Genomic DNA, 27,756 nt, shown 5'->3' on the forward strand with positions numbered 1-27,756 from the left:
TGAATGGATCAAGAAGATGTGGTATATATACACAATGGAATACTATGCAGCCATCAAAAGAAATGAAATCATGCCATTTGCGACGACGTGGATGGAACTAGAGCGTATCATGCTTAGTGAAATAAGTCAATCGGAGAAAGACAACTATCATATGATCTCCCTGATATGAGGACATGGAGAAGCAACATGGGGGGGTAGGGGGATAGGAGAAGAATAAATGAAACAAGATGGGATTGGGAGGGAGACAAACCATAAATGACTCTTAATCTCACAAAACAAACTGGGGGTTGCTGGGGGGAGGTGGGATTGGGAGAGGGGGAGCGGGCTATGGACATTGGGGAGGGGAGGCGAACCATAAGAGACTATGGACTCTGAAAAACAACCTGAGGGTTTTGAAGGGTCAGGGGTGGGAGGTTGGGGCAACCTGAGGGTTTTGAAGGGTCAGGGGTGGGAGGTTGGGGGAACAGGTGGTGGGTAATGGGGAGGGCACGTTTTGCATGGAGCACTGGGTGTTGTGCAAAAAGAATGAATACTGTTACACTGAAAAAATAAATAAAATGGAAAAAAAAAAAGGAAAAAAAAAAGTCCCCATTAAATGTTCCTTTCCGTGGTCATAAATGTTTACGGTATTGTTGTATTGGGTCGTTCTGACATCTGCTGAATGATTACGAGGTCATCTTTAGGGACTGAATTTCTTCCTTCCCAACAGTAGGATAAACAGAGAAAAGAAATGGCCAGAATTCTCACCCCATTATACTTAACAACAACAAAAAAAGTGGCTACTTAGAATTACTGGTTGCTTACTACTAGAGATCATTGCCTATAAAATGCATGAACAGTTGGGACACACAGAGATAGAAATAGGTAGAATTAAGTTTGTTAGAGCTGTCAGTCACTGTTTAATCTTATTCTCTCCTTAACCCTGAACAGTTCTTTATTTTTTACATTGTTTCAAGTAGGTTCCACACCCAGTGCGGGGCTTGAACTCACCACCCTGACAGCGAGAGTTGTGTGCTCTACTGACCAAGTCAGTCAGGTGCCCCTTAACACTTCTTTGGGAATTGCTACTTCCTATCCTGCGATTAGGGACCGAGGCTTGAACAGAATTCTTATTTCACTCTAATCTTTAAGATTAAGCTTCAAAAACACTTCTGAGAATATTGATAGGGGCTGGATGACTGGTTGAATTTAGGGCACTGATAGCTGCTCACTCTTTCTGACCATGACCGTGACCGTGACCATGACCATGAAGAGAGGCTCGCTCTTCTCTGTCCTGTAAAGCAATCCCCACTCAGCTCGTTTGCATCGTTTATACACCATAAGATTCACCTGTTTGAAGGGCTGAATTCAGGGACTTCTAGTAAATCCAGAGTTGTGCAATCCGGTTTTAGAACACGTCCTTCACCCCAAAGTGATTCCCTCATGCAAGGTTCTCCCCATTTCAACCCCCCAGCCCCAGGACACCAGTAATCAAGGTTCTGTCCCTATGGATTTGTCTGTTCTGGACATCTCATTTGATGAAATTAATTCAGACACCCTATGCTCTTTGTGACTGGCTTCTTTCACCCGGCATAATGTTCAGCCATGGCATGGCACGGAGTTCAAAAGTACCTCATTCCTTCTGATGCCAGGCAATATCCCGCCGTACGGAGCCCCAGTTTGGTCCATCCATTCCTGAACTGGACATCTGGATGGCTTCCACATTTTTGCTATTAAAGTCATGCTACTAATGAATGTCCATACACAAGACTCTGTGGAAACATGTTTTGACTTCTCTTGGGTAGATGCCTAGGAGATTTGCTGGGTTGTGCAGTAACTTCTATGTTTAACTCCTTTTGCAAAAGCCAAACTTTTCAAAGGGGCACACCAGTTAGCAGTTCCCGAGGCATGGCATGAGGGCTCTTCTCCTGTTCTTTTTACTGCCTTCTTGTCAGGGGTTAGTCCCTTCCTGAGTCTGACACAAGCTGGAAGGCAGCTCTCCCAAACGCCACGGGTTTCCAATAAAACCCTCGTGATTCACCCCCTATTCTCCCAATCAGGTTCTGCAGACTTCTTGTTTTCAAGAATTCCAATTTTGGATTCCAAATTCCAGTTTTGGAATTTTCCTGCATTTCCTTTCCTTGTGCCACTGTCCCCTACACACGGCACTCACATAACCTTTGATGGAATTTGTTTTCCAAAGATCTATCTGCCCCAACTAGACAGTAAGCTCTTCGGAGGGGAGATTTTTGTATCCAAAGAGACTAACACAAACCATGGCATAAAGTGGACCTTAAAAAGTATTTGTTGGATGAATAGTTGAGGAGGCAATGTACCCATTTGGTTCAAATATATACTGATTTTCCTGTCAGCCTGTTTTCCTTCCAAAGGGCTGACACTTCCTTCAGGACCGATTCATTGAGCACAAGACACAGAATAGTAGAGTGTGCGGAAACCTTGGGAAGAAGTCCAATCTTTTAGTTCACCCAAAAACTCTAAGGCTCAGCAGGATGGAGTGACTCTCACCCAAGGTGGCCGGTAAGAGCCAGCCAGGACAAGTAGGGTGAGCCCCCCTAGAGGAAGCCCTGCCAACAAGAGAGGGGAGGACCAGGGCACTGGGGAGCCCAGAGACTATCCTGTCAGCAGGGTAGGAGCTGGTCTCTGGCAGAATCCTGACTGCCAGGACTGAACTCCATTCCTGAGGACAGGAACGCTTTTGAGGAGGCTGTGAGGTGACCCCATTGGTTTTCTAGCAGAGTGACAGGGCAAGGGGGAAGAAGAGCGGTCAGAGACTCTAAGTGTGACGCAAGTGGAGGGCCTGGACTCGGCGGGGTGTTTGCGGAGGGAACTAGGGAAGCGAGGACGGGAATCTGCAAGCTGGAAAACAGTGGTTTCAGTGATGGAAATAAGGACGATGGGATAGAAGTGCAGGTTTGATGGTTCATGCGCCCTCTGCGGCCCCAGGACCAAGAGCCTAGTGGGTCAGGGGTTGCCTCTGCACTCACCGCTCTGTTCCAATACGGGCTGTACCCCACACAAGCGCGTGACCACGGACAAATGACTCCATGACCCTGGCTTGCCCTTGGCTTTCCCATCTGCAAAATGGGGGTGCTAACAACAGCCTCCTAGGGTTGTAGGGAGGATTAACTTTGGGGATACATTGAGGCATTTAGGCCCAAGCCTACTGTGCAGCTGGAGATCAGTTCACAGTGACCTTGGAGCCGGCCCCGCCTGTGACTTATTTCTGTCCTCACATGAAACTTAAGTCCGGGGGTGTTCAGGGGAAAGGAGCGCTCACCGCAGGAGCTGCCTGAAGCAGACCCTCCGTGTCTGAAGCTCTATAGAAGGTGGCCTATAAATTATCTTATCTTTCAGAGTTTGTGGGAGTGTTTTAAACTTAATGGAACGTTCTTGAAAAGAACTAGCATTAAAAAAAAAATGCCACGTGGGTATCATTGTCCAAGTCTTCAATCAGTCATATCTGGGAAAAGAAACAAAACTGAGTTAGCTCCAGTGTCTAACAGGGTTTCAAATGTCACTCTTGTGTAAGCTCAGGACTCCGGGGCTGCCCCGGGCACAAGGGGATGGAGACTCCTCTGACTAAGCCTGCCGTCCTTTCAACAAACAATACAACTTCATTTAAAGAAAAGGCTTCACTTTTTGGGAAAACTCCTGTAACAGAAATTTAACAAATATGCCGGATTGATGATGACAACCAAACAGCAAGTTTTCAATGAAAATAAATTCTATATAAAACTTCAAAGTCTTGAATTGGCTAGATAAATTCATGAAACCTAGCTTCTGAAGACTAAAGAGAGGAAAAAGCTTCACAGGATACAAAGATTGTACCTTTTCCACAGTGGAATGGTGTCATTTTGCGTTTTTTTTTTTTTTTTTTTCCTCACTGATATTGGTGTCCACACCAATATTCCAGAATTCTCTTTAGAAAGAGTAGGGGAAAACACAAATCAAATCTTGGGTAAGTATTTCATGCCTGTCGCTATCTGTTTAGGAAACAAAGTATTTCACAAAGGAACCACATTCCATGAAAAGTATGTTTGTTCTGGCTTAAACATCATCATTTCCTCAGGAAGTCTGATTCAGATGAAGCATCTTAAGAAATTCAAATTGACTTAGCTTGTGGACAACTGAATGTCGCCCTCTTTTCTGAATTCCATGAAATGTCTTCAAGATTAATCCTGCCATTTTAGACTATGATTTTTTTATTTTTAAGATTTATTTATTTATTTGAGAGAGAGAGAGAGGGCGAATGCAGTGGGAAGCGGCAGAGGGAGAGGGAGAGGGAGACTCCCACAGGCTTGACTCCCACAAGAATGACTCCCAGCATGACTCCCATCACGACCCGAGATCACGACCTGAGCCGAGATCAAGAGTCGGATGCTTCTCCAACTGAGCCACCCAGGTGCCCCGAGACTACGCTTTTAAGCTCAAATATGTACTATTTCATGGCCTTCACTCCCTAGCAGCTATTGTTTCCTGCATTTTAATGAATTTATTTACGGAAGCTTCATTTTTAAAAATGTGAACTTTTGCGTGTATCTCTACATCTAAATAAATCAATAGGGAGGAGGAGGAGTGTATAGGATTAGGAATTCAGACTCTGGGACCAGGTTACCTGAAGTCCTGTCCCAGCTCAGCCATTTACGAGCTCTGTGTGCCTCATTTTACTTATCTGCAAAGTGGGAATAATAATTGTACCTTTCTGGCACCCGGGTGGCTCCATCAGTTAAGCGTCTGGCTTTGGCTCAGGTCAGGATCCCAGAGTCACTGGATGGAGTCCCACCATCGGCCTCCCTGCTCAGCAGGGGGCCCTGTTCTCCCTCTGCCCCTCACCCTGCTTGTGCTCTCTCTCAAATCAATAAATAAAATCTAAAAAAAAAAAAACAAAACTTGTACGGTTCTCAGCAGGCAGTGAAGATGACAGGAGCGAACATACATAGGTAAAGCAGGGGACTGGCGCCTGGTACACAGTAAATGCTCCAGACATGGTAGCTAACCAGAAATGGTTAGCTCTTCTTGGCTTCCCAGTGTAGTAGATGGCTCGTCCGGTTTAATTAACTATTCTGGTTGATAAAAGGTTGCCGTGGAGATCATTTAATAGATCAGCACTCTTCACCCGGAACAGAATCGAAGATATTCAACGTAAAGACCTGGCGGGTCCTGAGTCCACAGACTTCTGGGGCTGAAGGGACACGAGATGACATCTCGCTCCACATCTTTATTTCAGGGTTGGACACCCGCAAGGCCCAGCAGCCTGAAGCCACGTGCAGAGAGGCACCGGGCAGGGTGGAGACAGTCAGGATGTGGCTGCTTCTGAGGATACCTCAGGCTCTCAGAGGGCTGTAGCGAAGTTTCCATTAGGGGCACCGACTGTTGTCGCACCGAGAAGCCTGTTCACTGGAGCAATTCTGCGCGGGTCGGTCAGAACGACAAACAGAAGCATTTACGTACTGGGAACTGTGGACAGGCAAAGCAGATACAGGTCAGCGAGCTGGGTCTTCCTGGGAACCTCATTCTGTCATTGTTAGACAATTCTCGCCTAGGCGGGGGGGGGGGGGGGGGGGGGGCGGTGTTCTCCACGCTTCCGTTACATAGCCTATGAAAGACTTTGTGTAGTTAAAACCATAATAAAAACCAGCCTGAAACCGTAGAAATAGAAAGGCCTGGCACCGCCACGCCCATCCATTGGAACAGCTGACACCTTGGGAGGTGCATAGATAGGACACGCTGCAGATAATCAAAGTTTTATTTAAAATTATAGAACACTCAAAAATAAACAATATAATATGCTTGGATTTTTGCTGTGACATAGAAAAAGGCTTCCAATTACACTTAAAACCTTCAAGTTTTACCCCAACAAAGTATGCTATGCAGCCCAGCAAGGTGCTCTGAGGAGCACTGCTCTCTCCGGATGGCTGGGGTAGGAGGTAGGCTGCGGACATCCCTGCAGGGAGGTGAGTTTCTCCTACTCGGATGGGCGATTCTTCTTCTTGTTGTGGTTCTCAATAGCCCTTCTGAGTGCTTCATCCTGGATGAGATCAGACATTCTCACATCTGTGTGGCTACAGCCAATTTTGGGGCAACTGTAAAGGAGAAGAAAATCACTTAGCTCGGATGCCTTTGGCATAAACGCCTCTCACATACAAGGATTTAAATGAAGATATTTTAGCCAAACGGAGAATGTTCTAGAAATCGGGACCGATGTGCACTGACTCATTTATTCACCGACTGCCTACCTGAGCCCGTCCCTGCCCAACCCTGGGAGCACAGGCAGGGGACAAGCAGGGCCCACTTCTCGGCGCGCACTTTCCAGTGAGGGACAGAGATGGTCCCTAAGTCACCAGAGAGCGTGTGCGGTGGGTTCGCTCACATGAAGTGCTAGGAAGGCAAGGAAGCGGGGTCAAGGGAGAGAGGGTGGGGTGAGGCTTCTCTAGCTGGAGTCAGGGCACGTCTTGCTGAGGAGCGCTGATCTAGAACGAGTGCTGCATGTGACCCTGGCAGAGGCCGCGGCGAGAACGCAGCGACTTGGTGGCTGAGATGCCCGGGAAGAGAGAGAGAGAGGGCATTCGGAGAGGAGGTCAGAGGGTCACGTGGGCTTTGGATTTTATTATTAAAAAAACAAATTTTTTTTAAAGTTTATTTATTTAAGTAGTATTAAGTATTTATTTAACACCCGACGTTGTGCTTGAACTCACAACCCTGAGACCAGGAGTCACATGCTCCTCCAATGAAACCAGCCCGGCGCCCCTGGATTATATTTTACATATGAAAAGGACACCCTGAAGGGTTTGAGATAGGGGAGGGACGCGATTTGGTTTATGTTAAGATACCCCGGCTCTGGCTGCTGATGCAGAAGGCGGGCAGAATAGGAGAGCCTCCCCACGGTCTGGGGCAGAGGGTTGCGTGGCAGAGGCTGGAGGCGGTGGTCATCAGGGAGGAAGTGGAAACAGAACCTCTAGGACTTGCTGTGGGGTCAGAGGCACAGCGTAAGGAAAGAGAAGGGCTGAGCTTCATCAGAGCGGGTCCCCGGCCGACGGGCTAATTGGGGGTACCCTTTACCTCTACGGGGAGCAATAGGCGAACCAGGCTGGGGATGGAGTCAGGAGTCCCGTTGGTCTACGTTCCCTCCGAAATGCCCACCAGTCCTCCCGTGGAGAGACTGCGTGGGCTGGCAGAGACTCAGGGGAAAAGCTGTGGCTGAGGAAATCAGTGTGTGAGTCACCCATGGGGGGAGATACTTAAAGCCATGGCTCTGTTTGGATGTGGTCTCCTCTGAAGGCAGCAGGCCAGAGGAAGTCACCTGATTTCTTCTCAGCGGGAAGTAGACTTGGCCAGTCAGGTGGAGTGCCCAGTCTCCGGAGTGAAGGTGACCGGTTCTGATCATGGCCAACACCTACTTGCTCCTGATGAGACCACAGGCAACAAATGCTCTCTTTCTGGGCCTCTACACCCTTGGATTTGAAGTGGGGGCAGAATTCCTATTTCCCAGGGCTCCAGGCAAAGTGCTCAGTATTACCCGTCGTCCCCTTCATTCTCTCCTATGACTAGCATCCCCGATCATCTCTCTTCTGACGCATTTTAAGGTGCCTGATCTCCCTGTATCCTGCACGTTCACGATGCGTACACGCATGCATTCGTGCGTGCCCTTGCCCAGCCCTGGCCTGGGTTCTACGCACCCGTCTGGTAAATACAAATTTAGATTCCTGCCCACACACGGCTCCGGCCCAGTGATCTGAGACAACTCTCCGAAAAGCACAGGTATATTAAGACCAAAAAAAAAAAAAAAAATACAGTTACAAGACAAGATCAAAAATAACAAATACAAGACAAAAGACAGGAAGCAGAAGGGGAAGAAAGCGGATCATGGGAACTCTGATTTGTCCATGGGAGGAAGCCTCGTTGTTCAACATGAAGGAGAACATTCTCTCTGTGCTTTCTGGACCAACGTGTCTTTATATAAGAAAGGCATCAATCAATGCTATGGATAACATGCTTGCTAACAATATTTATTTTTAAAACCATGAAATGTGCCCTGTATGGGCAGGGACTGTCTTAAAATGTGATTGTAAAAAGGCCCTGGTGGGAAAGGATCAGGTGTCTGGCCAAGTACACCTCCGTCCGCCCCCCCCACCCCCCGGCTCTGCGCTGGGGGAGGCCTGGGGGCGCGGAGGCCGGTCCTGCACTGGCTGCTCACAGCGAACGGCTTCTCTAACCCTGCAAGTTACCAGCTGCCATTACGAGAAGGATATGGACACTTTCACGACTTCACAAAGGACATTTTCCATCACTCCACCTTCTGCGGCACGGAAATGCAACCCATAGTAGGTCCCCGGCATGCCATGCGCTGGGTCACCCTCACGTCACACGTGTCACTTGGTGAACGTGCACTGTGACGGCGGGCCGGGAGTCCTCCCCACTCCCGAGAACCAAGTCTTCCACCCGACAGCCAGGCGGTGGATATGCGTGGAGGGGGATGTGGGGACCGAGGCGGGGAGGACTTCCTGGTGACATCAGCTGCTCGGTCGGCATGTGAGCGGGCTCTGAGGACCTCTGACAGGATGAAGCACTCACTAGCTGCCAAGCCTGCAGGCTCACTCCTCACCGGGGCACAAAGGGATGGAGCCCAGGGTGACCTGTGTCCCAAACAAAGAAGTGTGACCTCACTTAAGGGAGCAACTCTGGGGGACAGAGGCATTCACCCAAAAGCCTTCCTGAAGGGAGCTGACGGCCTCTTGACACAAACGCAGGCTCAAGAGTGAAAGAGATGTGGGCTCGAGCCTCATGGCCGTGACCCGCTGGGCAAGTGGCTTTCATTCCCTTGCCCCAGTTTCTTCCGTCACGAAGACGACAATGAACAGAGGGCCTCTGGGAGCAATAAGGAGGACAGTGTGGGACGAGGCTTGAGGAACTGGCTCAGGTTTCCGCTCTAGTCTGCAGCTTCTGCTCCCAAGGAGCCCATGGAGAGGAGGCTGCCCCAGAGGATGCTGGCGGGATGCGGGCGGCCGGGACACGGGCGAGCAGGACGCAGGAGCTGCGGCGGCAGCGTGACAGGGCGCGCTTGGCCCAGCCTGAGTGACGGCTCAGGGAAGACTTCCTGGAGGAGAGGTTGATTCAGGAGCAGAGGGAGAGCCTTTGCTGTCACCCTATCTCAAACAAACAAACACAGGCTTTTCAGCTACAGAGGATAAGACAAGGCCACAATGACACGATACAGAATCAGGGCACTCCTCACAACACTCTGTGGAAGCGTTAGTGCGTTAATCCCAGGACACCCCGGTGAGCAAGCCAGGTGTGGCCAAACCCGATCCTAAGCTCTCAAGTCATCACTGTGAGCAGTCAGACCTACAGGTCTCGGAGGAGAGGCTGGATCCTCCACTCGGGTCACTGACAGGGCAGAACATTCCATCAGAGCATCGAGCGAGCATGGAAGTGTCTACTGAGCAAAGGAAGCCCGGGTCTCGGGGTCCCAGAGGCTGCAGGGATCTGGGCCTCGGTCTCAGCTCTCGCGTACAAGATTCGGAGTCCTGTGAGCTCGTGGATCCAGGTCGCAAGAATTCCAAGGTCCAATCCAGCTCTGGGAGGAGGTCTATGGATACCTCTGGAAGTCTGAGTGGGATGGATTCCCGTCCCACCTAAACACACCAAGTAACTGTCCATGTTTAAAGTAACATGTCACGGAGCGATGACGTAAGTAACAACAACACGGACAGTCTGGACCTTTCTAACCCTACCGCGATTTGCTGAGCGTTCTGTAGTTCCAAAGGAGCCTTCCCATTAGTGGTTTGCTTCTCCACTGCCAAAAAGGCGCTGGTCCAGGCCTCAGCTGGAATTTCCCCACTGTTTCTTTAATCCTAAGATCCCATGAGATGCTGCTGTTATTTCTGTTCTGTCTCTGAGAGGCTGGACGGCCCGCGGGCCGGGAGTGAACTAGGGTTGGTGAGCACGACGTTAGCGCTCGGCTCTTCAACGACACATTCCGACTCAGCTTGATTTTACTCCACGTGCTGTTCAGTGGGACTGTTTGCTACACACAGTTCCTGTTCCTCAGCAAAAAAGAACGATGTGACTGTGGAACACTGGAAATATCTTATTACTGTGACAATCATAAGGCAGCTCTGTTAGAGAGATAACGCACAGCCTAGTTATTCAGGAAATTATTTTAACTACCGTATTTAGTGAGGACTGAGAGTCTCCACAATTTTCTCCTGACTCACACCAGAGGAGAGGGATCGCAGAGACTAAGCACGGCCAGGACAATTCCAGTCAACGCCCAGTCATACGAGGTACCTGGAGCTCCAGTCTGACAAAACGTTAACTAGAGGGGCGCCTGGGTGGCTCAGTGGGTTAAAGCCTCTGCCTTCGGCTCGGGTCATGATCTCGGGGTCCTGGGATCGAGCCCCACGTCGGGCTCTCCGCTCCGCGGGGAGCCTGCTTCCTCCTCTCTCTCTGCCTGCCTCTCTGCCTAGTTGTGATTTCTCTCTGTCAAATAAATAAAAATTAAAAAAAAAAAAAAAAAACGTTAACTAGAACCATCTAGGAGGAAGGACTGAGATTTCTCAAGCTGGATGTGTCACAGACATTTTTAAACAAAGGGGACCTAGAACGGCTCCTCAGGCTCACATGCATCATGGGAAATGACACTGCTGCGCGCTCTGTCAGGAAGCTCTGGAATAGCTGATGAAGAGGCCCCGTGGTGTAATCTGGCGCCAAATGCAGCCTGTCTCCAGGACTGTGCCCACCGCCCCCACTGCTCCTAGGGGAGGAGAGACACCTCCCCTATCTCTCTTCCTGGCTCGTCGGGCTGCGCCTCAGATGGCTTCACGGGGGTCTTCTTCCTCTGACTGCCTTTCCTTTAATGAGTGCGGTGCCTTTCTGAGGGTCCACAGAGGGCCCTGAGGCGGGTGGTGAGCAGAGTGGGGCTGGCCGCGGGCCTCATGCTACCCGGAGCCAGACCACAGTCCCGTCCTTGGTGGCTCTCAGCCAACTGTCAAGTGCCACCCAGAGCTGCCCCTGAGGGGCAGGTGAGTGGGTCTGACTCCTCTACCAATAATCTCTCCGTGACATCTTGAGCTCAGAGCTCTCTCCCGGGTTCAGCGCCTCACATTTTCTGTGCCTTCCAGACACTTCCAAGTTGGCTGTGCTGCAATGACCCCAAGCTTCGCGTGACCCCAGCTGTGCCTCTCATAATCCTTCCTAAATGTGTTCGTCACTCCTACCCTCTCTGTAGGTTAATGACCCCTTCTGGACACCCGGTTTAGAAATACCCTCTACTCCTTCTTCCTCCCTTCAACTCTCAGTTGCCAAATCCTGCCAGCTGTGCCTCCGTTCTCATTCCCTTCTGCCTCAGACTCTTGCCTCGGTCAGGCTCCTGTCATCTGTAACTTCATCTCCTGCAAACATTCTCACTGACGTTGTCACCTCATGCCTTGTTAACCCACCTCTTGGGTTGTATTAGAGTAACTTCCTAACCTCCAGCTTGAGTCACCTTATTCCCTCAAAACCCTGCGGTGCTGTCTCATGCCTGCAGAATAATGGTGGCAAGAATGAGGGCGGCGGCGGGGGTGGGGGGCGGCGGGTACAGTTTACCAAGTCTTACCACGGGCCGGGCCTGAAAGTACTTCAACTATATCTTATTCGAGTTTCAAACATACCAGGGAGGCAATTACAATCGTTATCAGCAATTTATAGATGAGGAAACTAATGAAATCATGACATATAACATCTCTATAATGAGTCTTTACACCACGCTCCTTCCTGTACTTATGCACAGCTTCCTTCTACTCTCCCTCTCACACAGTAACCACAACCGTACCTTCTGACCACCAAGCAGAACAGGCTCTGAATGGGGCGAGCCTGTTGGCCAGAAGGACTCTTCTTCACCATTCTCTGAAATTCTTCTCATTTTTTTCAATGCCCAGTAAAAATACCACCTTCTCTCTGAAACCCCCCCCCCACTTCTTCCACTTGGACTTAATCGTTATTATCTATGTTAAACATTAATAATCGTTATTAAGCTATGAGAATCTGCAGTTTGCTGAATCTATGCTCATGGTAAAGAAGCACGACAGAAAAAAGATACTTTTCTAAGTGACAAATGTTGCTCGCGTGTGTCCAACTAGCACGTACAACTCAAAAAAGCCAAAGGACGTTAGAACGTCGAACACGTGATTAGGAAGACCCACTGACACGTGAATGAGCCTGTTCGTGAAGTCACCATCCCCACCCTGGGACTGGTGTGAGAAATGTGCTTCGCTCTCAGTGCCTATCACAAACTTTAAGAAAGCAAGAGCTGTGAAACAGAACTATCTGGCAATATCTATTCTCAGCAATCACCATTTTTGCAAACTAAAAGGTTGTTTCTCAGAGAATGAACACAGAAAAAAGGCAGTGGCAAGGGAAGGCTTAGAAGTCCAGAAACAAAAGAAATTATATTCACAGGGAAAGTGGAAGGGTCACTAGGGAAATCCAACATTTCAACGGTAAGCAGAAACTCAAAACGGATACAAATGTACTTGAACACTCTTAATTTTGCAGCCATGAGGGCATTTTTCTGGGACAAATAGGGTGAATGACTTGACTGAATGACCATCAAGATATCTCGAGTCTGGAATACTCTATCTCTAAGTCCACGCCCATAGAGGAGTGGTGGGGAATTCCAATTCTGGGTCTGCACCAGCAAATTTCTGAGTGATGGAGAAGGGAGCCACACATCAAAGTGACTGTTATCAGAAGTCCATTGAGAACTGGTCACACCTGCAATTCCATTCCTACAACAATTCTGCGATAAGAACACAAGAAACGCCAAACTGAATTATAGTGAGTCTAGCCAACCCAGGATTCCATGTTATCACAGGCTCTAAGGTTGTGCACCAGGGTGGGTGGGAATGTGCGGGAGGGGGAGTGGCAAGGGGATTTGGAAATACATATAAAATACAGGTAGATTCTCCAAACATTCCAATTTAAAAAAAATTCTCATTGAAGTGATTCACAAATTTACTTGAACCTTTCAGGAAGTTACTCAGATAATTAACGATATGAAATTTCTTCCCTGACAATTCAATCTTGATCAAGACCCCTGGATACAAACCTTACCTCAGAACGTCTTAACCAAGTTACCTGGATCACAGGATGCAAGTAAACTCGCCATTCCCTCGTGTGTAAGTATACACAGAAGGGGAAAAAGAAATCTCTTAGTATCACAGTTCCCCTTCATCTTTTCTCAGGCTATAGCACAATTTCATGACCTTTCTTATTCTTTAGTGAGGAAACTTGCACCCGATTCCTTTCCCTCCTCTCTCGAAGGTGTGGCTGAAGTTGCTTCAGCTCCTTCCTGAGCAAACGACTCACTTTTCCGTCGTGTATTGTTTTTCCAGAAAGCCGGCTTCCGTGCTTACACTACGAAGGAGGGGAGTGGGCTTTAGGGGGGACAGGGAAGTGTCTTTTCCTCTAGCATGAGCACACCACTGCCGACTGACCACCACGGGGAAGGCTCCCTTCCCTTCCGGTGCCGACTCACCAGGCCTTTTTCTTCCGCCTGTGTTTGGACTCAATCATGCGCACGATGGCTTCCTCTTCGTAGGTGTGTCCGCACACTTTATTTTTCACCGGTTTCTTCATTTCCACCTGCAATCAAGGAGACATTCAGCTTTCAGGAATGAGAATGATCCACTTTCGGGAACTTCTCCAAGTCACCGATTATTTGGAATTGTTTTTTCCTCCTCTGGGGGCTTCCCGTGTTCAGCCACGCAGCCTCGTGGCTTTGGATCACTGTTGGGGCAGATGGCCACGGAGGAAAACGCAGGGAGACCGTGGCACCAATGTCAGCTGGCCCGTGGGCCTAGAATTTCCTCCAGGATCCCTCAGGGCATGGTTGACTGAAAAATCTTGCCAGTCCAGGGAACCTCCCCCATATCCTCCTGGACCTCATCACTTTCCTTTCCTCCCTCCTTACCCTAGATGTGAAATCAAGTTAGAACGCAAACAGGAGTCTTCTACGAAGCGAACGGCTTTGTCTTTCTGGGAAGGAAGGAGGAGAGAGTACCTGCGTAATGGGGCAGATGAAGTTGGTCTGACTTTGGGTCACAATCATATCTTCATCAACTCCTTCTGTTCCATCGGCCTCTCTGTCGGCTGGAAGACCATCTAGAGAGAAAAAGGGAAGTTGCTGAGCCACGTTGGTCTAACACGTGCCAAGGACAGGAGGGAATGGAAGGAAGGAATGGAAGGAAGGGAGGAAGGAGGTTAATGGTTTCTCAGGGTCTGCTGGGTGCTAGGCAACCCTGCTAGGCATTCGGATGCGCATTAACTCTTCAGCTCTTAAGAGAATCCTGCAGGGTAGGTAGGATTCTGCCCATTTTTGATAAGGAAACAGAATCAGAGCAGTGAGATAACTTTTTCAAAGAATTAATTTGTGAGGGAGTACTGTCCAGTAATCAAGAATGTGGCTTTGGAGTCAGAAGGGCCTGGTTATCTCTTTCACTTCCAGCTGTGAGACCTTGGGCTAGCAAGATCTTTGTTGAAAGCCTCTACTTTATAGCTTTGTTGCAAAGATTAAAGGAGATAAAAATGCAGCATGCTTTACAAAGCCCCTGGCACAAGGAAACATTCAATAAATGGTAAATACGATTAGCTAGCTCAGGGGCTCTCCAACTTTTTGGTCTTAGGACACTTTTTTACACTTTTCGATATTATCGAGGACCCCAAAAACCTTATTTGGGGTTATAGTTATCAATATTTGCCAGAGCAGACATTAAGACTAAGGATTTTGAAAATACGCATTTATCAGTTCATTAAAAACAAAAACAAAAACAAACCCCACAAAACCCCAAAAAGGCTCCTGGGCTATTTGGCTGGCTTCGTCAGTAGAGTATGTGACTCTTGATATCAGGGTTGCGAGTTCGAGCCCCACACTGGGTGTAGAGATTACTTAAAGTAATAAAACTTAAAAAAAAAAATTCCATTACCTATTAACATAATGGTATTTTTAAAACTAAAAGTAATCTCCAATTAGAGTGGCATTGCTTTTACATTTTTGAAAATATCTTTATTGTTTGGCTTAACAGAAGACAGTTGGATTTTGAGGGGCACCTGGGTGGCTCAGTGGATTGAGCGTCTGACTCTGGATTTCAGCTTGGGTCGCATCTCAGGGTGGTGAGACTGAGCCCTGCATGGGGCTCCACATTCAGCAGGGAGTCTGCTTCAGATTCTCTCCTGCTCTGTCTGCCCCTCCCCCACTTGCTCTCTTTCTCAGTACATAAATAAATAAAATTTTTAAATAGTTTAGTGGACTTTTGATATCTGTATATGCATCCAGTCTGTTGCGAAGTCATGTCATGAAGCGTCTGGAAAAATATACTTATGGAAAGAGAGAGAGTGAAAAAGACAAGTGACATCTTCGTATTATCATGAATATAGTCAGGACCTCGCGGGTACCCGGAAAGGCCCTGGGAGAACCCTAGAGGTCCCTGGCCCACACTTTGAGAACTCTAAGCACACACACGGTAAAGCTGCCTTTGCAGAGACTATTTGATCCTGAAATTTACGTTCTTTTCACTTCATCACACTTGCTCCTTACTGAGGGCAGAAAGATGATGCATGGCTTCCGAGGGGGGTAATGAGACTGAGTATCTCATGTGAAAGCCTTTCCCTCTGGAGAAGGGAGACATCATTTTGTATAGACATCAAAGATCAATAGCTTTTTTTAAATGCAAGTGTTGACAGAGTTTTCCTTCCTCTTTTTTCCCCCCCTTCCTGTCCTTACTGCCTTTTGTCTCCCCTTCCTTCTTTCATTCTGGCAAAATAACATCAATGTTAAAAACTGCTTTGTTTTTAATGTAAGAGGGAGACCCCTGTCTCAGGTTCAGATGGTCCTGCATACCGTTCTTTTCCTAGAACTGATGGCCCGGGCCTCCAACCTGGGCCAGATGGAGTGCCTGTCCAGAAAAGTGTCACTGGGGGCAGGAAAAGGGCCACAGAGCACATGTTCAAGGTTACCCAGTGAACTAATGGCTGGCACCAGGGATTCTGCCCCTAGTTACTCTGTTTTTGTAGGGATTTCACCTTATTTTACAGACTATTGCTACCTGTATGTCAGCTTGTTGTGTTTCCCTAGAGAAGTGTCCCTCAAAGCAGCTCTCATTCTTTGAAGAAGGCAGGGGTAGAGAATTCAGAGCACAGGACTTCCCAGGTAGGGCATCTTTAACCATTGGCCACTCAGGTATGGTACCTTTTAGCCTTTCAAGGACCTGTACAAATGTCTAGGCCGGGGTGCACAGGTGGCTTAGTTGTTAAGCATCTCCCTTTGGCTTAGGTCATGATCCCTGGGTCCTGGGATCGAGTCCCACGTTGGGCTCCCTGCTCAGTGGAGAGCCTGCTTCTCTCTGCCTCTGCCCCTGCTGCCCCAGGCCAACTTGTGCTCTCTCTCTCACTCTCTCTCTCTCAAATAAATAAAATATTTTTAAAAAAGCGTTGAGTTGGTAATCAAAAATGTTTCACTTGGAAGCTACATGTAGGCTGGATTTAGGTTTAAACTTAATAATTCCCAGGTATGCTAAGGTAATTGCTGATAAATTAATAGCCAATTGCTAGTTACTTGTAATCAACCTATTTCTAAAGCAAGACTATAAAGATATTTTTGGGGTGTCTAGTTGGCTCAGCTAGTTGAGCGTCTGCCTTCAGGGTCCTGGGATCGAGCCCCGCATCGGGCTCCTGCTCAGTGGGGAGCCTGCTTCTCCCTCTGCCTCTGCTGTTCCTTCTGCTTCTGCTCTCTTGCTCATGCTCTCTCTCTCAAATAAACAAATAAAATCTTTAAAAAAACAAACAAAAAACTATAAAGATACCTTCAAAAAATTCTGTCAGCAATGAAAGTGTATTTAACGTGGAGGTTGCCATATTGTAGTATGTTTGCTGTGATGTGGGATGGGACCTATGAAGGGTTTCGTGCTTCCCCGGACCTGTCTTTGGTATTCAGAGAGTGACTGTTAGCTCCTAGAGGAGTCCTTCCTCAACCCAGTGGCTGTTCACAAGGGCTCAGGAAAGGTGGACAAGGAGCAAAGTCAAGGACCAGAGCTAAGAGTGCTCTGTCTCTTTAATTTACTTTCCAAAGCCGCCTCCTATGGGCGCCGACTGCCAACTTCTAATTGCGTGTTTGAAAGTCAAAATTAAGGTCTCTCTTTGTCCATTTCTTACAGAGCTTCTTCTGAACTGATGGCACATTTTTTTTTTCCTGATGGCAGATTTCTGACTATATATGTGATACGATGGAATTCACCAGAAAATCTGTTAGATGAATAACAGAGTTCCGCCAATGCGAAAGGCTGTGGGTTTGTTTTTTCTTCTCTATTTTTAAATTTGAAAAGGTAGAGGAAGCAGCAAAGCACAACTCAAAAGCAAGGCCGACCACTAAGGAAGGCTGCGTGGGGAACTCAGAACTGTAGGTGGCTACTGACATCCGTGATCACGAACGAAGGTGACGAAGTAAGACGGAGGAAGAAGGCCAACAGGGAGTGACAGTTCACGGACCGGGAGTCTAAAAAGAGAAAGATCCTCGATAGCTAAACCTCTCTTGAGAGAGAACATTTCCTCACCCCAAATCGATATTTATAGAAAGTGATATCAATGTTGGGATCTCCGATGTGCTAATGGAAGGTCCCATCTGGCAGTAACTATCAGTCACACGCATTTAGTTGATCCAAAGGTAAGACTTGTTGATAAGCTTGGTAAAAGAAGACTGGAGAGAAAAAAAAATGAGTTTTTAAAACTGAAGTTATCTATCCTAATTCTCTCAAACACCTGAGAAATCTGCAATCTAAAGACATTATAGGTTTTGATCAGAGGTAGGCAGGGATTTCGTAAATCAGCGTACGGCTCTGTTTTGTTGGCCTGCTTAATTTGAAGACTCCAACCAGTGTGTAGGTTCTGGGAGCCACACTTTCCTCCCCCAGATTACTATTTTATTAGTAATAACACCTCAAGTTTATTGCCTGCTACACAGCCACCACTGGACCGAGTACCTTATATACATTATTGCCTTTAATCCTCACTAAATACCTCTGAAGAACAGCTCTGTTATTATTATTCCTCCTGCATAGGCCAGAAAACTTCAGCCCCACAATATTTTTAAGGCAAAAGTAGGAAATAGAGATATTATAATAAAGAAATAAGTGGATTAAGTCAATTTAATCATTATTAAAGAGAGTGCAAAAGTTTTCCTTATTATAAAGTGAAAAACATGAAAATTAGTCATATTGTGTTTCACGCACACACACCAGGCCTGTTGTTGGAAGTAAGTGTCAGCGGCCAACCTGTGATCTGGTGGGCAAATCTCAAATCTGCCCCTTCCGTCCACGCCTGGGCCCAGGGCACCCAAGCCATGTGCGGACGGAGGAAGTGCAGATAGGAACTAAGGTCTCCAGAGTACCCATAAGGGATGTGTCGGGGTGTGAGTTAGTAACTTCGGATGTGATTTCTCCAGATGTCGTAAAATGAACATGAAGAGGAAAGAGAAACCATGGAAATACTTGAAGTAGTAACCAAGTGCCCAAAGAATTTCAAAATTTTATGAATATTCCCCTGTGATGTAAAGTTAGGGGGTGGTGAGGGCATCTGTTGAACCCCAAGACGTGGGTTCATGATCAGTCAGTTATGACCGGTGGTGAAGAGCTAAACGGCTCTGCCTTCAGTGGTCCCCAGTCAGCCATCATCCTTCTAGCTGCTCAAGTCAAGACTTTTGGAATTATTCTTAATTACTCATTTTCCTTCACTCCTCACATCTGAACCATTGGCGAGTTCTGTCGACTGGTTCTAAACTATATTCCTTAAGTCTAAATTGAGCAAATCTAGCCCTTTCTCTCAATTCCTACCTTCTCTGACGTCCCAAGCTAAAAGAGGCCCCCCCGGCACGCTCTCTCACGGCTGGGTTGTGACTCTGCAAGGCACAAATCTGTAAGCGCTGTTTGCCTGTCTCCCTCCCTTCCTCCTTGCCCCTCCCTCGTCCTCTTGCCGGAAAGAAGGGACTTTGCGGTCTCGCTTACTGGTGTTTCTTAGAATCTAACTGTCCTTGGCATGTAGGAATAGTTCAACAAACATCTGACTACACACCTGACAAAGCGCTTCATCTGACAAGGCAAGGGGTGGGCACACTTTTCACAAGGGTGTCCTTAACGTACTTAATAGACATGGCAACACACACACATCCTCGCACAATGGTGACTTTATAGCGTTTAAACAAGTAACAGAGACGACTTCACTCCAGCTTGGGGTGCAGGCTTGGACCCTGAATTACATGTCAAAGGCAGGAAGTAAATATAAGTTTTACAATTATAGTAGGCCGTGTGGTAATTATAAAGGAGAGTCCAGACATGGTCTTGTGGTCAGAAAATACATTTGGTCCTGGCCACACACAGCCCGAGTATTAGTCATTTGTCTGTCTTCAGGCATCCCAAATTTGGCTACCAGTAAGACAGTTTCATGCCAGCTGGGAATAAAAGTTGATTACTGTGTGCTTTTTCAATTAAGACTGAACATTTTTCTGAAAGTACTTTTCTCTTGAACGTTAGCGGCATACGAAGAAAATACTTTGCAAACATCTCCTGACTGCTCGAAACGCTTACTGCCCTGTCCAGCATATTTTCCTTGCACTGTTCTAGTACAGCGTATTTGGAGGGGCTGACCCAGTACAGGGAAGATTTGTAAGGGGGGGCCTCCCTAATGGGCAAAAGAACACTGATTCCAATTGAAACGCTGCGTGTGTCCAGGTCAGTTCCTGACTGTTTCTCCTGCCCCATAGCCTGTAACCTACAGCTGGGTCTAGGAGTGGCCCCACCTGTGAGCTGGGCTGAGACTCTAAGTAGAAAAGGAAGTACGTCAGCAGGCCCAGTCTCTTTGGCTTGGAATTAAGAGCAGTGTGTGTGTGTGTGTGTGTGTGTGTGTGTGTGCGCGTGCGTGCGCACGCGCTGTTTTATGGTCCACTCTACTGGACTGTTGGTTGCCCAGCACTGTCTCTCAGTTTCTTTCTGGGATGGGTGGCCTGTCCTGAACACTAGCTGCTTGGTTGGGCACCACTGGACAAACAGATTCCTGGTTTCCAACAGTTGCAGGCTCCAGTTCAGATTCTGCTGTGTGTGTGTGTGTGTGTGTGTGTGTGTGTGTGTGTTTGCGTGCGTGTGTGCAGCTTTTGCAGAATTAAGATGTAGATCATGTCCAGAAAGGGTCTACATAATTAAAGATTCCCAAGATGTCATAACCTTCACAGCACAGTAAAATTCAACAGAGATTGAATTAATACAATTCAATCAGAACACTGGCTAGAACATAATAAGAATCTAGTAAATGTTATGATATATATATATGTGTGTGTGTGTGTGTATATATATATGTATATCTATATCTATATATCAATGTTACATACTTATATAGTTGTAAATTGCTACTGCCACTATTATTATTTTGACCACTATGATGTGCCAGGTACCGTCCTTGGTGTTGGCAAAGAACGGTCCTTGCCCTCAGGGAACTCAGTCACACAGGAACTTACATATACAGTACAAAGCAGTCTTGCGAGGATGATGCATGTACAAGACACTGTGGAAAGAAGCTCCAGGGAGAGAACAGGGTTGGCCTCTCTGAGGAGCTCACCTCTGATCTGTGTCACTGATAAGGCTCTTTCAACCTACATTTCTGATGCAGTTCTGCTGCCCCCTTCAATCTGAGCACTTCACTCATAGCCTCCTCAGGTCAACATTCTGATCAGGATTCTTCCTTTTCTTAGCTGTAATCTGTACTCAACTCAGATTCTATGTACTTGGAGAAGCTATCCAATCCAACCCCATCCAACCCCAGTCCCTGCAGCCAATCTCCTTCTTTGAAATCCAGTAATACTGGCTCTACTATCTTCTTAACTTGAACTTCTTCATTATTCAGTTGCTTCATGTAGACAGAAACTGTTTTCCAGGTAGACCAAAAGCTCCTTGAGGAGAAGCACTGTATGTTCAAGTCAAGCCAACTCAACTCAAGCTGCACTTACTGGACATCTGCTCTCAGCCAAACACCACACAAATGCCAGGTCTAGATGCAAAGAGGATTAAGATTGGGTCTTGTAGGAGAGACAGTTATAAATACTAACATTTTGTGCAATAAACATAATAATAATAAATGTGAAATCATACATGTGTTTTGAACAAAGTACACAAGTAACCCAGAGGATCTCTGAAGGTGGGGTGAAGAATGAAGATGAACTTCCAGGAGAAAGTGGTGAGCAAGCCAGGTTCTTCTGGGAGGTAAGAAATGGGAACTACTGTAATTAGGAACGTGGGCTCTGCAGACAGCCTGCCTGGGTTCGAATCCTGATTGCATCACTTTTAGCTGGGTGCTCTTGGGCAAGTTACTTTATCTTTTCTTTGCTTCAGTCTCCTCAGTCGTCAAATGGAGCTAATAATCATACCTCCTTCACGGACCTGTATGAAGACTAAATGAGCTGATCTATAAAAAGTTCTTGGAATGGTATCGGACAAACAGCAGGTGATCAGTAAATACTGTTATGATTATTAATATTATTATTCAGAATTCCCCCAGAGCTAGTGTAGAGTGGGTGTGTACAACATATACGCTCAATTAAATAAAAATCACGTGCTGTGGAATCACCCCAAGAGAAACGACATGACTGTCCAATCCAGGTTTTGAAACAGGATGAGTGCTTCCATGCCTCAGGGCAGAGTGAGGCCTGAATGAGCCCACTTGTGGTTGGCTGACACAGCACTATCGAGGTCTTCAATCTGCTGCCTGTTTTCACTTCCATGGCTCTTTCAACACACTCTCCCAAGATCTTGAAAGTAAACCGAACGAACAGTTTTATTAGATCATTTCTTCTTCCAAGTGAGCTGACATTTTAAAAAGATGGACCCTTTCACATTATCCTGTACTTGTTAATTTATCTACTCTTGTTTCGGACATATCCTTTGTCCTCAGCTGACATCATGTATTAATTTGCCTCCATTTATTTAAATATAGTCAAAATATGTCATATGTCAAAATGTGAAGGTTCGATTTATTTATTTTTTATTTTTTTATTTTTAAAGATTTTATTTATTTATTTGACAGACAGAGATCACAAGTAGGCAGAGAGGCAGGCAGAGAGAGAGAGGAAGGGAAGCAGGCTCCCCGCTGAGCAGAGAGCCCGATGCGGGGCTCGATCCCAGGACCCTGAGATCATGACCTGAGCCGAAGGCAGCGGCTTAACCCACTGAGCCACCCAGGCGCCCCTCGATTTATTTTTTAAAAAGATTTTATTTTATTTGAGAGAGAGAACATGAGCCAGGTAAGGGGGGGGTGGGCGTGGGCAAGGGGAGAAACTCTCAAGCAGACTTCCCGCTGGGTGCAGAGTCTGACACAGGGATTAATCCCAGGACCTTGAGATCATGACCTGAGCCAAAGTCAGATGCTTAGCCCACTAAGCCACCCAGGAACCCCACAAAGTAGGAAGGTTTTAAAGTAACAGAACCCAGTGCATTCTACCTGTGAGACAAAAATCAATCAGTCAAGACCTGGTCATACAGTATCCATTTTAAGCCAATAAATACTGAAAATTTCGCCAAACTCTGTACTTTCATTTAGTGCTTCTTATAGGATATGGTTTATAAATGATCTTCTCTAGGTTACCGAGCAAAAGGAGGAAATCTAATGTACACCTTCTATTTCTTTGTTTTGGGCCATTAACTAGAAAACCACGGGATAGGAAAACCTGATTGGCCAGCACTGGGAGGGTCTACAACTCTTAGTTCTTTAGATCCATGGTAGAGTACGAAGCAAGTACAGATCAGAAGGTGAGAAATCCCTTTCAGGTTCATCTGCTGTATTTTTTATTTTACATGGTTGGAAATACCGCCCATCCAGGCATCCAAGACAGTACATGCAACTTGTTTGTACATCCTTTCCCAACTCTGTCTTGAAACTTTAAACAAACTTCACTCTGTCTCCTCCCCTCTGTTCTCACTGCTTCAGTCCTAAATCAAGCCCCTGGCATTTCCTATTTAGAATATTACAGAAAGTCCTTCCTTCATGTCTCTGCTTCAGCCTGTCCGCGATCTAGTCCCCCCACTCTAGGTAGTTATCTTTCTAAATATGTGGCCTCCTAAAGGGGACAAGACTTCATTGGCTGGCCCAGCGCATCATCAGCTCCTTCTGCTATCCATCCCATCGTAACCACCCCAAACCCATGACTGTTTCCCCTCATTTGCTATGCTGTTGTGCACCTCTGCTAGCCCCTCACTGACTGGGCAAGCTCTGACCACTCTTCAAAACTCAAGTCAAGTATTTCCTCGGTGAAGTTCAAAGCCAGAGTGATTCCTCCTTCAGCTTCCTGGCCGTCTTTGTACTATGGTGATCGTTGTTTCCTTCTCTACCTTCCTCTCATGCTGAATTCCTTAAGGGAAGGAACTCTGCCTTTTTTATCTTCGTATTTTCAGGGAGCCCAGGCAAGGTGCAAGAACTTAAGAAACGATCAGTGAATGGTCCGTTGCTGAAACAAGGGACTGCTTTGACTGTTGTAACATAGAAACTGATAAGATGAAAACAATGAAGAAGACTGTTCTGAAGGCAGATCATTGTGGAGTAAGACAAGCTGGTCCTTGATCTAATTACTCATTTTCCAGAAGGGAGCCATAGGACGCTGCGTAGGTCATGCCACTCTACATTCTCTACTCCACATCTGTGCAGAAGCAAATTACCAAAATGCAAGAGGACAGAGGTCATTGTCCAAGAAATAAGTTATTTTCCATGATGACTTTTGATTGGTTCTGATGCTATCTGCCCCAAGCCATTTAAATGTTCGTAGGAAAGTTTAACGATCAGCCATCAAACATGTAAAATTATCTTGCATTTGTTGAGTTCTCCCAGGTAGGGCAGACTGCCTGTGCCATCATGTTCAAGCCCAGCAGTTCTTACAACAGAGCAACACTGGGGAAAGCTCCTTATCTGACAGACTAAATTTAACTGAACTATGGCATCAACTCTCACAAGATCTGATAGCAACTGAAAACCATCTTTACTGTCGGAAAATGCTTATGTTATAACATGTGGCGGAAAAAAGGAGATTCAAGCTGCATATGTACTATGATTAATTAATTTTGAAAAATGGCATATACAGAAAAAAGACTGAAAGATGATGATAACATCCTGAAGTCCACTGTGTCCCTGTGAGTTGATGGTACAGGAATCGGGGAAGATATCTAAGATTTCTGAAGAATAATGATCTGGTTCTCACTTTCCATATCCAGCACTCTTCATGAGACCAAGTAATACGTATGAGATAAGTGGAACTGACGGCGACGGGGACGGGACGGATTTGTTTATTTGATTTGTCAAACTGAAACAAATTATGAAATCAAGTCCAGAGATCATAACATTAAAAAAAAGGAACTTTAGAGTTTATACTTGCTCAACTTTAAAACTGCAGAGTTTCAACTTTGGGTAACACAGGGACTATGACACCATTTCAAGCCCTGGTATTTTCTAGATGTATGATCCTAACGACATTTGTACTATTTCAAACTTGTCTGCTCCCCTACAAGGCAATCAATACATGGCAATTCCATGTTTCTCATATTTTCCCCTCCTGGACTCTCATTTCAGAACTCCAGACCAAAAAAACAAAAACAAAAAAAAACAAAACAAAAAACTAAATACATGAACAGAACAGGAGGCCCTGATAATAGAATAAAGCTAGGGCTAATACCGTATTTTGTTTTATAAAGTTTCTCCGGATTCAATGATGCATTTGTAACCCCAAGGATAAAAGGTGAAGAGCCAATGAAACCATCCATTGAGGGAGAGAAGCTCAGAAGGGGAAGCTCCCCAGTCACTTGGTGAGGCCAGGCCTGGAGTCGGACGGCCTAACTCCTACAGGATTGACTCGGCGTGGTTGAGGAGTATCAACATGTATTCTTGATATGTTTAAAAATTCGTTTTTGATGATGGCACAATGTAGTCTTGTTAAAAAAGAAAGAACAGGGGGCGCCTGGGTGGCTCAGTGGGTTAAAGCCTCTGCCTTCGGCTCAGGTCATGATCCCAGAGTCCTGGGATCGAGCCCCGCATCGGGTTCTCTGCTCCGCAGGGAGCCTGCTTCCTCCTCTCTCTCTGCCTGCCTCTCTGCCTAGTTGTAATTTCTCTCTGTCAAATAAATAAAATATATTTAAAAAAAATCGTTTTTGATGATGGCACAATGTAGTCTTGTTAAAAAAGAAAGAACAGGGGGCGCCTGGGTGGCTCAGTGGGTTAAATCCTCTGCCTTTGGCTCAGGTCATGATCTCAGGGTCCTGGGATCGAGCCCCACATCGGGCTCTCTGCTCAGCGGGGAGTCTGCTTCCTCCTCTCTCTCTCTGCCTGCCTCTCTGACTGCTTGTAATCTCTATCAAATAAATAAATAAAATCTTTAAAAAAAAAAAGAAAGAACAAATGAACAAACAATCCTCAAAGTGCACTCAATGTGGAAGAAATTTAGAAAGGTCAGAGCCGGAGGGTCCAAATTCAGGGCGGCTGAAGGATGCTGTCAGCAACAAAGTCAGCGAAGCCACCCAAATGGAGCCCGGCTCCCCAGCTTGCAGAGCGCTCCCAACCAATCGGGGCAGGGCTACCCAGGCTTCCAACAGTCATGAATCCATAGACGCTCTGGTTGGCCTGGACATCTGTTTTCAGTTTGCAGGGTCTTGTCTGAAGTAGTCTAACAGAAAACATACCCAAAAAAAAAAAAAAAGAAAGAAAGCCTGCCAAGTGGAAAGAAGAAGTAAAATGAGAGAGAGAGGGAGAGAAAGGGAGAAAGAAGAGGAGGAAGAGGGGAAGGGAAAGGAGGTGGGAGGGAGGGAGGAGAGGGACAGAAGACGACAAGACAGGAAGAAAGGAGCTAAGGCATGTGGGAAATCGTCTATACCACAGAGCCCAAGGAAAGGCAGCCCTGCTTACATACTGCAGCACCAAGCCCTGGTCCATAAGCCTTCCTTCCTCTCCCCACGCCCCCCTTCACTTTCCACCCTCTTGCAAACCTTCTCCAACAAGCAAAGAAGACATGACTTCAAAATCGGGATCAGCTTAGGACATAGCTCTTGTGAACGTGTACAATAGATCTGAGTCACTTGTTCGTTTTGTAAACGTGAAGAAATCACACTTTCAAAACTTCCTCCTTCATGACATTCATAGCACTTGACAATATGCTTAGCATGGAACATTTACTCCTTTCCTTATCCACACCCAAAGTGTCAAGAGGGACAGACTTTCTCACTGAGAGCTCGCACACAGCAGGACGGGTGATGAGAGGGAGCATGAGAAGAAGGCAGCAGCAGCATCGAGAGCGGCTATGGTGCCCGTGAGTCCGGCTGAGCCTCACAGGAACGCGGAGAACTGAGGAGCGGCCCAGGAGAGCGATTCAGCAGGGTCACTGCCTTCCTCTGGGGAGCCTTCCCAAGGACACCCGCACCCCAGCCGCACCCTGGACACTTAACACATCATGGATAATTATCTGTTCATGTCACCATCTCCCCCACTGATCTGGAAGCAAGTCAAAACCAGGGACCACTTCTGTTCCTCTCTGTATCCCTAGCGCATAGTGCGCGGTAGGGGCTTGGGGTCAGGACGTGGAGTCCCATCTTAAGGGGTCCTTGGTGGCTTCAAAATTATTGTATTCCCTGCCTAGCTCCCCTGCAGAGAACGCTTCAATGCATGACCCAGAGAGAGTTCTGTAAGGCGTGGATTTCAGGAGGGTGGGTCAAACCCAGATGTAGGTACCACTTGGCTCTGCCATCAACCGACGGATAGGGGTTAAATTTCCTGCAGGTACCACTCTCCGTGTCTATTTCGTGAGAACACGGGCAAGATGAGATAAAATGCTTTGCCCTCATTAGAGGAAAAAAACCTAAATGCATCAAGGCAGTAACAGAAACATCTTGGGTAAGGAGATAATTTCTGAAAGCACAAAGCAGGGTGCCAGGATGATCTTGGTTTTCATTTTCAAAGCCCATGAGAGGTCAAGTTTCTGCACTCCAGTGTATAGTCCACATCCATTCATAAGCTCATTCATAAGAAGATCGCATTAATGTGAGTGAAAGAAGAGAGAGGTGAGCAGAGAAAGACAAAGGAAGTAAGGAAGGAAAACAAGAGGAGACATGAAGGCTCTCGGGACTTGCTTTACAAACACGACAGAGGAATATAAAGATCTCCAACAACTCCCTTCCTGCGCTGAGGGTGACGCCGTGGGCTTACAGCTACGCTGGAAGTGGGGGTCTAATCTAGATTGGAGTGAGTGGCGAGACGGCACCAAAGAGTGGACCGGATCCCCCCAACATCGCAGGACAAGCCTATGTTATAGCTCTTCCATTTCTCTACAATTCTCTTCCCTCCCTAAAAAGTTCTCTTAAGACAAAAAAAAAAAAAAAAAAAAAAATACGGTGGGGCTACTGATTGGGTGACTGGAGAAGCCTCTCTCTCATTCTGATAGCCTTGACCATGAGTCCCTCCAGAGAAAAGGGAGCAGGGGATTCAAGAGCGAGGAAAGGAGGCAGCCTCAGAACACATGAAGGGAGAACATCAAGGAGGCAGAGAAATTATGTAGGGGAGGTAATGAGCACACTAATTACAGGGGTCATAATCACGAACAACGGAATGAAGTTAAGGAAAGGAAAATGTTAATTGTCAGGAAAAACTTTCTTGGGCCCATGGAGGGAGAGCTGAGTTTCCCGGACTCCTCACACAGACCGGAGGCCATTCAGTTTAACA

The 27,756-nt window shown here is 46.7% G+C and overlaps 1 protein-coding gene across 2 annotated transcripts in view; it reads right to left on the reverse strand.

Moving 5' to 3' along the window:
• Positions 1-5,732: 5,732 nt before the first annotated feature.
• The window catches only part of NSMCE2 (NSE2 (MMS21) homolog, SMC5-SMC6 complex SUMO ligase), a 214,123-nt gene continuing 192,099 nt past the window's right edge, over positions 5,733-27,756 (reverse strand). For both annotated transcript variants that reach the window (XM_046015910.1, XM_046015903.1), the window contains 3 exons: positions 14,042-14,142; positions 13,517-13,623; positions 5,733-6,083 (listed from right to left, as the gene is read on the reverse strand). In XM_046015910.1, the coding sequence (XP_045871866.1) occupies positions 5,966-6,083; positions 13,517-13,623; positions 14,042-14,142 (326 nt within the window). In that variant the 3' untranslated portion in view covers positions 5,733-5,965. The remainder of the gene's footprint in view (positions 6,084-13,516; positions 13,624-14,041; positions 14,143-27,756) is intronic.

The sequence above is a fragment of the Meles meles genome, chromosome 1, assembly GCF_922984935.1.
Source record: "Meles meles chromosome 1, mMelMel3.1 paternal haplotype, whole genome shotgun sequence".
Classification (NCBI taxonomy): domain Eukaryota; kingdom Metazoa; phylum Chordata; class Mammalia; order Carnivora; family Mustelidae; genus Meles; species Meles meles.